This window comes from Orycteropus afer, unplaced genomic scaffold (genome assembly GCF_000298275.1).
Source record: "Orycteropus afer afer isolate SDZICR_OR568_19922 unplaced genomic scaffold, OryAfe1.0 scaffold00118, whole genome shotgun sequence".
Classification (NCBI taxonomy): Eukaryota; Metazoa; Chordata; class Mammalia; order Tubulidentata; family Orycteropodidae; genus Orycteropus; species Orycteropus afer.
Window position 1 is genome coordinate 3,967,107 of NW_006921705.1, and position 10,621 is coordinate 3,977,727.

The following is a 10,621-nucleotide window of genomic DNA, read 5'->3' on the forward strand; positions in this document are numbered from 1 at the left end:
CAATCCTACTTCCGTAGTGATACTGCCTCGGAAACCCAAGGAAGGGTCGCTATGAGTCGGGGCCGACTCGATTGCACATAACAACAACAACAACAACAACGAGCAATAGAGAGCAAAGTAACTTGTAAATAAGTTGCTAATGAGAAATAAGTAGGTCTGATAAAATACAGGAATACTGATGACATATATTTGGTGGTTTAAAAACCTAGTAGAACTAAAACACTAGAAAACTACACACAAAAGATGGATAGTGGTAATTTGGAGTTAAGCAGACTAAGATCCTTGTATTACTGAAGAGAAGATTATAGCTAGTGATTAACATTACATGTTCAATATACATACTAATATTTTAAAAATAATCATTGAAAGACTAGAAAAATATGATATACTTTTCAAATCAGGAAATGACATATATACATTGAGAATGGCTGAAGAAAAAGAAAAAAAAATGATACTGATAAAGAAAATCAAGTTGTGTAATGTTTTAAAAACAATTACAACAAGCTTACACACATTTATGAATACATATGAATTATGAACAGTGGAAATTCATGCTACAATTTCAGAATGGTGGTACTGGGAGGAAAAGGAAGTACTGGAGGAGGACAGAAAAAAGATTTAGATTCTATCTAAATATTTGGAAATATTTTATTTCCAAAGAAATAAATATGATAATATAAATGTAACATAAAATTAAATATAAATAAGTAATAACTGGATTGAAATATGGCAAGATATTTTCATGTCATATGCAGTAGGTTTTGTTACATTATTTTCTGTACTATAATATTACTTTTTTTTTTTTTTTACAAAAAGAAAGAATCATGAGAAGAAAATACACTCACTGCCATGGAGTTGATTCTGACTCAGTGACCCCCTCTGGGTTTCTGAGGCAGTAAATCTTTACTGAAGGAGTCTTCCTTCTGCAAAGTGGATGTGGGTTTGAACCACACTTTCTGGTTAGCAGTTAAATGCCTTAGGCACTATACCAGAAAAGCTCCTTAAGGAGCCTTTGTTGTTGTTGTTATTTGCCATAGAGTCGCCCGACTCATAGTGACCCCTCCTTGGGTTTCCGAGGCAATATCACTATGGAAGTAGGAATGCCCAACCTTCCTTCCGAGGACTGGCTGGTGGTTTTGAACCGCCAGCCTTCTGGTTAGCAGTCAAGTGCTTTAGGCACTATGCTACCAGAGCTCCTAAGGAGCCTTTAGAGAAGTTAATTAGCTTCCCCCAAATCATCCTCTGTGAAAGGACAAACTGGCCAAGAAGACTTCCAATCAGAAGTAGATCACCCAATAAGCAAGGTAAGCAGTGCCTTACTTGTGCTTATTTACCAATCTGTAATGAACATTTTTACATGGTTTTCAACACATCCTATTTCATCTCTTATGTGGTGAAAACTATGTGAAACTGTTCATTACAAATTGGTAAGTAAACACAAGTTAAGCCCATGCTTATATTGCTTATTGGGTATTCTGCATCTGTCAGGGATTGTCAATTAGAAAAGAAGCTTTAATTCTGTGGGAAGGTGCTGTGGGGATGGAAGAGAGACAGATGTCAACTATACCTAGAAAGAGAATCTTTGATGTGGTGAAAAAATGTAATATTGTTCATTACAGATTTAATTAAGTACAAGCAAGCCTGTGCTTGCTTAATCCATTGGGTGATCTGACACTGCTTCCAGTAACAAAGTCCATTAAACAGAATTTGGCTCATTCATTTTTACACTAACGAGAACAGGGCCTGGCATGCTGCGGGGGTGATCACAATGAGAGACAACAGCAGAGAGGGTTCTTGCAGGGCAGGGCACCGCTCACAGTGGTTTGCTATTGAATGTCATCATTTAACAGGAAGCCTCAGGGCTGCATTTGACATCCTTGATCTCCAGGGGTATGTTCCACTTTTAAAGAGGTCAAATCTCAGAGGAACAGAGGCATTCTTAAGAAAACTTAAAGATTATTTAGTTCAACTTGTTCAGAAACTGAGAGACACACAGAGAGGTTAAATGGCATGTTCAAAGTTATATAACCAATGTGTTTTTCATTCAACTCTAAAGCTATGCCAATTAAACCATCAGTGCTAAACTTTATCTAAGATGTAGGGGAATATTCTTGGGGATGAGGATGATGATGTGGTGGTGATGAAGATAAAGATGAAGATGATGGTGGTGGTGATAATACAGCTAACTTTTCTTGAGCACTGAACTAAATTCTGGCACCTGCTCAAAAGCTTTATAAGCATCCCCTTGTGAATCTTCACAACAACCCAGTAAATTAGGTACAATTGTAATCTCAATTACAGATAAAAAAAGAATGACTCTGAGGGCCACATGATTACTAAGTAATAGTGGATCCCAACTCAGGCAGTCTGATTTCTGAGCTAGAAGTCTACATCATTTGCTATGCTGAGGACTCAAATGTTAAGGGAAAAGGAAGTAAGGGCTGAGTGTAATATGATGATTTTCTGAACATCTTCAGGAGAATAAATCAATTATTTCCAGCACACATAAATTTTACTGGTGAGAAAATCACAATCCAAAATGCTGTGTGATATACGGACTGCAATTATTTTCTTCCAAGTATAAAAATATATGGTCTGCATACAACCATACCTGTACTCAAAATGATATATACAGTTGCCCAGCAGACTTTATATACTCAATTTATATCAATTTTTAAGTTACTTAGAAGAAATAAGTGAAACAAACCAGTCCATTTTGTAAAAAGTTGCAATTTCTTGTGAGAAACATTGAAAATCAAAGACAAAAAGAGAACAAACAGACACAGTGTGCAAACAAGATAGAGATAGAGACTATCAAAATGTTTAAAATACCAAAAAATCAAAACCAGGAAATAGTAGAGACAGGTTAACCTAATAAGGTTTGCTTCATTTGGAATTAGGTACAGAGTTTTGAAGAAGTAATCCTTGTGGACTGAAACCACAAAATGGCAGCCCACAGGTAAAATAATTTGCAGAAATATTTGGTTCCTTGAGTTTACTGAAAAATCAAATTCCTTGCCCATGTTCCAGAATCACATCTCACAAGCATTAATCTAGTTTTTTTCTCTTTTTTTCCCTCCCTGCTTTTCTTAAAAAGCTCAGGCTACATTTCTACAGAATAGCAATGACATGGATGGAGCTCAGTAGTTGCCGCTACATAAGCTTTCCGGTTACATAGTTAGATATGATTTTCCATTTTGCCGAGTCCTTACTCATCTTATTTTACTCATTTAAATTATCAACCTGCCCCTAAAGTCTATTGAGCTCAGAACCTCTGATGCATTGCCAAACAAATTCCAATAGTTGAGGTGATCAAAGTCAGATGGGATTACAAGAATAGGCACCATTAGAGAGGTTCGCATGTTCATTCATTCATTCATTCAACAAATACTGAATATCTGATAACTGTCAGATGCTGGGCTCACCTCAGAATACAAATACTTGGGACATCTTTTCATGGAGGTAATGCAGTCATAGATCTAGATGAGCTTATAAGGTGTATGTAATCAAGGAAGTTAAGGATAAAACATTGGTGAACTTTATAAAATCAAAAGAGGAATTCTAAAGAATGCTAATAATTTCAAGGGTAACAAAGGATGAGAAATTTAAAGAAGGAAGGGGATGGTCAACAGTGTAAACTAGCTGAGAAGTGAAGACAAAGAGAAGAAATAACATTCTCTTGGGTGAATAGCAAACCTCTGGTGACATTAAAACAGTATAGATAGGTAACTTCAGATTGCGTACTGAGAAAGTGAGTAAAAGGCATAAGAAAAAATGGGAGGGACTTGTGGAAGGAAATGGTGGGGAGGGGAGTAAGGAGAGAGAGATGAGTTGATAGCTTTGTAGGTTATGGGGGAGCTGAATGCATGTTAGACAGAAAAAGACAGTGAAGAAGATCAATTATGTGATAAAAGGAGTTTTGTCACCAGACCATCCACAAGAATAACCATATGCTAGAAATAATTAAAGTAGATGGAGTGACATTATTCTGATAATCAGAGCAAAATTTGGCAACTTTTCCATAAGCCATATCCCCAAGATCATTTATTGGGGCACATTTTAGGAAGGTTTTCTCACCATGAATGCATATTTTTAATTGGCATCAAAATTCAGTGGCAATAAGCTAGCAAAGAAGATGTGTTTGCTTCCAATTATTTATTCCTTATTTTCTGGTATTGTGCTTGTGATTTCAGTCAAAAAATGATAGTAAATGTTTCTGGTCTTTGGCCATGTTGGAAATAACATTAATAAACAGTAAGAAAGAAAATGAAACTTGCTATTTAATTGTGGCTTGGGAAAAAAAAAGAAAAACACTCCCTAAACTAGTTTCTCATAGTACTTTTAAATAAAATGCTTATAATGCAATTCTTAGAATGGAGGCATCATTTGAAATACAAGCAAAATGGTTCCAAATATTTTAGGAATAAATTATGTCTTACTGCTGTTCCTCTCTAGTAGACACACTTTCCTGCACCTGGAATTTGGTACACAAATAAATGTTTATTGGTTATTTCTTATTCAAATGGCTTACATAGAGTAAACAAACAAACAAAAAAAACTCAACCCCAAATCACTCCCATCAATTTGTTGCCAACTCATAGCTACCCCTCCTTGGGTTTCCTAAGCAGTATCTGTACGGAAGTAGATTGCCCAGCTTCCTTCTGAGGAGTGGCTGGTGGATTTGAACTGCCAGCCTTCTGGTTAGCAGTCAAATGCCTCATATGCTACGCCACCATAGCTCCTTATATACAGCAGTGAACTTTAAAAATTCTCATTTATATTTATTAATTATTGAAATGTGTTGCTTAGTAGGAAACACTATTAGAATACCTAAGTGTATTTGTCATAATTGTCATGCGTTCTACCAAAAGCTTTAGGCAGTCAACTAGGTTTTTCTTCTATAGGATGTGGAAAGATATCCCAAAAGCTTGCTTGAGTTCTTAGTTGACAAGCAGTTTCAATAACTTTGAAGCTTGCCTCTATTAGTCTAACCTTTAATTCACTGTCAGTGAGTCTACAAGTAGTGCATTACCTCCATTCCACGACCATAACCAGCAATGACAACTACTATGCAGAGATGCCTTCCAATCTACTGTACAATCTGATTGGTTGTTGTTGTTAGGTGCTGTCGAGTCGTCTTGGACTTACTATAGTGACTCTGTACAACAGAATGAAAAACAGCCCACTCCTGTGCATCCTCACAAGTATGTTACAATCAGATTTAGGTATTTCAAAATTCTCAACCATGTTCCAAAATTCTGAGTAAAACTGTAGTAAATAAGCCTGGCAGAAACTGTCTCTTCTCTTTTGGAGTATTTATAGAGACTGAAGTTTAAGAAGCACAAAGCTGAGAAATACTCCTGTTAATATAACAATGATTTACTGTAGAAATTAATCAATCTGCAACCTATGTAAACTGATTTCAAGTCTAACTGGGAATAAGTAACTATTAACATGCAGGCCTGTGTCTGATATTAAAATAAATATTAAATACAGAGCTTATTTTGCTAGGAGCTCAAAATTTAAGACAGAAATGTATACAATACTCAACCAAAAACTGTGTAACATAAGATTAACTTACCCCTGCAGCGCTTTTTCTCCAAACCAATCTCCTTTTCCTAAAGTTCGCAGAAAAACTGGGTCTTCGCTTGGGGAATCTTCACGAGTGACATTTACCTACAAAAAGAAACAATGAAAGTCTAAATTCATTGCATTTCCTGGATGATCAAGTGAATGCTAATTGAGAAGCCTGATTCTATTTCTTTTAAACTTATTTTTCTGAGAAAAACAAATTTAATTACCAGTGATAGGCCCAAAGAATAGTATAACAAATTTTCACATAAACCACAGTAACTGACTTCTTAATATTGTGCTAAATTTCCGTGAATTTTTAAAGAAAGAAAAAAAAAATTAGGGAATTTGAATTTGAATTTTACCTAATGTTACCTCCTAAGAGTCAACCACTATAATGAATTTAATGCCTGTTCCTCCAATCTTGTTTAATGCATTCATAAAAATTCATAAATAGCATGATATTATATGTATCATTCTGTAATTTAGCTTTTTTTCTCTTAACATTGCTTAAATGATTTGTTCCATGTTGAGGTGTAATAATTATATGATATGGCTTTTCTAGCCATAGTCTTTGTAACTCCCCCTTTGCTGTGAGTAGCTGATCATTATAGTTATCCACCTGGTTTATTTCTGTTGGAGCAACAAGAAGCAAACTTCTGGGAAGTTCCCTCTTTCTCAGGTTTATAGAATTCTGATGTTGGGATTGGATAGTTTGGCCACTCTGCCAGGCTCAAAAGGAAATCTCCTAGAGGCAAAAGGAATCTCTCACTGCCAGCTGAGAGACATGAGAGACACACACTGATGAGAGAGAGACACGAGAGACTCGCACTGCTGAGAGAGTGATGTGCTACTAAGACTGCTGCACTCAACAATGTTCCTCCCAACCCTGCCTATCATGGTCATGGTTGCTGAGTGAGACAGCCACTTGCAAGAGACTGAGTGCATTTCTGAACTTGAATTGTAACCTGTTGCCTCCCTAATAAACCCCGTAATCTCTGAGTTCTATGTGGCCACTGCAATGAATTATCGAACCCAAGAGAGAAGTGGTAGGTGCTTTGGGAGGAAGGGCTGGAGGGAGGCAGCATGTCTGGCCTCAGAGGAATAGGCCTTGGGCTACTGATGGTGATTGTGTTTCCCTCTTGTGGGGTTAGAGGAGGTCAGAAGATGGCACCTCCCTGCCCCTTTGGCACGTGTTTAGTATAAATTTAGTTCATTGATTTTTATGTTTCAGTGTCCTACTATAGCTATCATTCTGCAAATTACTTTTGTGTCTTAAAATTGTTTACATTATCTCTTCCATGTTATTAGGATGAACCTAGTTCATCCATGTTCACGTTTTAGTGTCTTATTCCATTACATAAATATATTTATCCATTTCCATTGTTAATGGTTGTTTATATGTCCAAATGTTTGCTACTGAAGTGCTGCAATGAGCATCCTTTTAACATCTTAACATAACCAGTTGCCATCCAGTTGATTTTGACTCATGGTGACCCCACGTGTGTCAGAGCAGAACTAGGTTCCATAGGGTTTTCAGTGGCTGGATTTTCAGGTCTTTCTTCTGGGGTGCCTCTGGGTGGACTTAAACCCCCAACCTTTCTGTTTACATCCAAGTGCATTAATGATTTGCACAACCCAGGGACTCCTCTCCACATATACATCCCAGCTGTTCATAGACATGTCTGTCTCTTGCTCTAAGAAGAAACCCAGCCTTCATTCAAACACCCGTGAAACCTTCCTGAAGGGCTGTTGCTAATTATAGCCCTCATGATGTGCATGCTTCATTCAGCAGAATTTCTCTTTGTAAAAATAGATAAATTACATGTATGTCTCTCTCTTTTTTTTTTTTTTTTATCATAAATGTTCTTTGGAGAAAGTAGTATTTCTTTGGCATTCTCTAAAATTTATAAGCACTCAATCAAGAGTTGTAAATTGTTTCATTAGAAAATCTTCATTATAAACAAGGTATCCTGGCACCTATAGGACTCACACCCTGTGTGCTAGTCCATGGAAAGCAAGTAACAATATATTTTTTTTTTTTTTTGCATGAATGAAGACATCAGTGTAGTATGTTGTACCTTTGTGTTAATTCACTTTCCCCTCCAATTCCACCAATACTCATAATACTATCTGTGTGACATCCAGAATGGTTAAATCATTAAAATTCACCTATCCGGAAAATGTAATGAAGTAGAAAAACTAATTTCTTAAGACAATGACAGACGTTTAAACACCTTTAAAATTACCATGCTTCATGTTTTTGAGCCTAGTGACTAGATGTGAAAGATTAGAAGTTTTATAAGTATTCAGCTCTGTGCAAGGAAGAGAGAATTCAGTTATTCTCCATTGATCCATTTGATTACTCCCCAACAGTGTTTTAAAACCATGGAAATGCAGTTTTAACACTCTTACTTAACACAACACTATATTATAGAGATGTTAATTGATATGCTGATGAGGATTTTACAGATATGGATACAAATGCACTACCCAGTAATTCTCAAAAATGTGGGTAGGTAAGGAGCTCTGGGTACACAATGGTGAAAGCATTTGGCTGCTAACCAAAATTGTGGGTATGGATCTTATTTAAAATAGAGGTTAAACCAGTCAATTCTGACTCATGGTGACCCCACGTGTCAGAGTAGAATTGTGCTACTCTGGTTAGGAGCTTTGGTGGCATAGTGCCTAAGGCATTTGATTGCTAACGAGAAGGCTGGCGGTTCAAACCCACCAGCCACTCCTTGGAAGGAAGGTTGCGCAATCTACTTCTGTAGTGATACCGCCTCAGAAACCCCAGGAGGGGTCGCTTTGAATCAGATACGACTCTACAGCAGTGGGTTTAATTGGTTATGGTTATCAATGCCTAATTTTCTGGAAGTAGATCCCCAGACCTTTCTTCTGAGATGCATCTGGCTGGGCTTGAACCACAAGCCTATGGATAGCAGGCCAGTGTGTTCACTCTTTGCATCACCCTGCTGGATCCTCATTCTCCACGTTGTCATTTATGGATTGTGATATCTGCATTTCAAAAGATTCATGTAGGTAATACAGATACAAGTGTTCTACAGACCTCTGCAGACCAATCTTTGACAAATGTACATGAACTGTCATAATACTTCTGAACCTTTTCCATACAATGAGGCAATTTGATGAAATTATTTCTGTCATTCCAATTAGCTGCTAAAATAATCATAGACTAGGATGTAATAAGGAGCTCTGGTAGCGTAGTGCCTGAGGCACTTGACTGCTAACCAGAAGGCTGGCGATTCAAACCCACCAGGCACTTTTTGGAAGGAAGATGGGGCAATCTACTTCCCTAGTGATACTGCCTCGGAAACCCAAGGAGGGGTCGCTATGAGTCGGGTCCGACTTGATGGCTCATAACAACAAGAAGGATGTAATAGACTATAGGTTTAGACATTAATTCAAAATTGGCATATGGATACATTTCCTAACTGCATTTTCTATTTGATGAATATAATGTAGTAGAATTTCAAAGTGGCAGATTTATGTAAGTCATTTGAGAAATATCAGTGTATTTTGAAGTGTTATTTTAAAAGATGTTGCTGAAATGCTATAATAGAAACATAAAACAAAAAGTGAACCATCTACAGAATAAACCACTTTCTGCTTATATGATAAATGGGAGGAAAAACCCATCTGAACAATCCAAAAAGAAATGCAGCTTAACAACCAAATATAAGTGTTTTTCTGAATAGTTGTGAATCCCACATTTTTATTTGTACATTTAGTATTGTTCCAAATAGTAGACACCAATCATAAATATTTACTTCTTCAAATCCGAAAAAAATTCAGAGCAGAGAAAGTTAAATAAAGAAAGATAGTGCTCTAACCTTGGCTTTTATACCTATCCTTTTCATACTTAAACTACAAAATACTTTCCAATCCATGTTGTTGCTCTTAGGTGCCCTTGAATAAGATCCAACTCATATGCAACAGAAGGAAGCACTGCCTGGTCCTGCACCATCCTCACATTCATTGCTGTGCTTGAGCCCATTGTCGCAGCCACTGGGTCAATCCTCTCGTTGAGAGTCTTCCTCCTTTTTGCTGACCCTCTGCTGTATCAGACACGATGTCCTTCTCCAGGAGCTGGTCCCTCTTGATATAACATGTCCCAAATACATGTTATCATTTACAAGAGGCAAAGTCTCTCTTCCTCCCTCCCTTCCAACGAGTATTCTGGCTGTTTGTTCCAAGACAGACATGTTTGTTCTTCTGGCTGTGCATAATATATTCAGTACTTTTTGCCAACACTGTAATTCAAGTGCATCGATTGCTCTTCAGTTTTCCTTATTCACTGTCCAGCTTTCATATGCATGTGAGGTAAATGAAAATACCATGGCTTGGGTCAGGCACACCTTTGTCCTCAAAGTGACATCTTACCATTTTAGCACTTCAGGGAGTGACCCATCATGTGGAAAAAAAAAGCTAGCTACTGAGACTTAAACATAGTATTTAGTTTGTTTGTGCCTGTGTACTTCCTCTGCAAAATGGGATGAATATTTCGGGGGCAGGAGTGTGTGTGAGTGTGCGTGAATTAAATGAGCTCATCCATGGAAAAATATCCATTTAACAGTAAGTGCCAAAAGAAGTGAGTTACTTTTTCCGTATTTCTTTTCTTTTTTTGTCTGTTTCTCTCACTTAACATTTCAGAAATTCCATACAATTGAAAACAAAACAATTATTTCATATCTACTACTGTTGCTCTTTTATTATTGTCATAAAATGGTATTTAGAGCATTGACTACTTTTGCCTCAAGGTAGGTAAGAGAGAGTATATGTATTTTAATGTTCTTTTCATTTGTCTATATTTTAATTTTCTATAAATAATATGAGTCGGGCCGACTCGACGGCACATAACAACAACAACAACAATATCTGTGCTGGAGGAAGTGCAGCCAGAATGCTCCTTGGAAGCAAGAAATTCGGCCAGACTTCGTCTCACCTATTTTGGTCATGTTGTAAGAAGGGACCATTCCCTGGAGAAGGATGTCATGCTTGGTAGGGTGGAGGGTCGACGAAAGAG

General features: G+C 37.1%; 1 protein-coding gene across 1 annotated transcript in view; it reads right to left on the bottom strand.

The window, feature by feature from the left end:
- PRKG1 (protein kinase cGMP-dependent 1) overlaps positions 1-10,621 on the bottom strand; it is a 1,628,352-nt gene that overhangs the window by 304,949 nt on the left and 1,312,782 nt on the right. Inside the window, exon 7 of the mRNA XM_007944042.1 lies at positions 5,582-5,676. Coding sequence (XP_007942233.1) covers positions 5,582-5,676 — 95 coding nt within the window. The remainder of the gene's footprint in view (positions 1-5,581; positions 5,677-10,621) is intronic.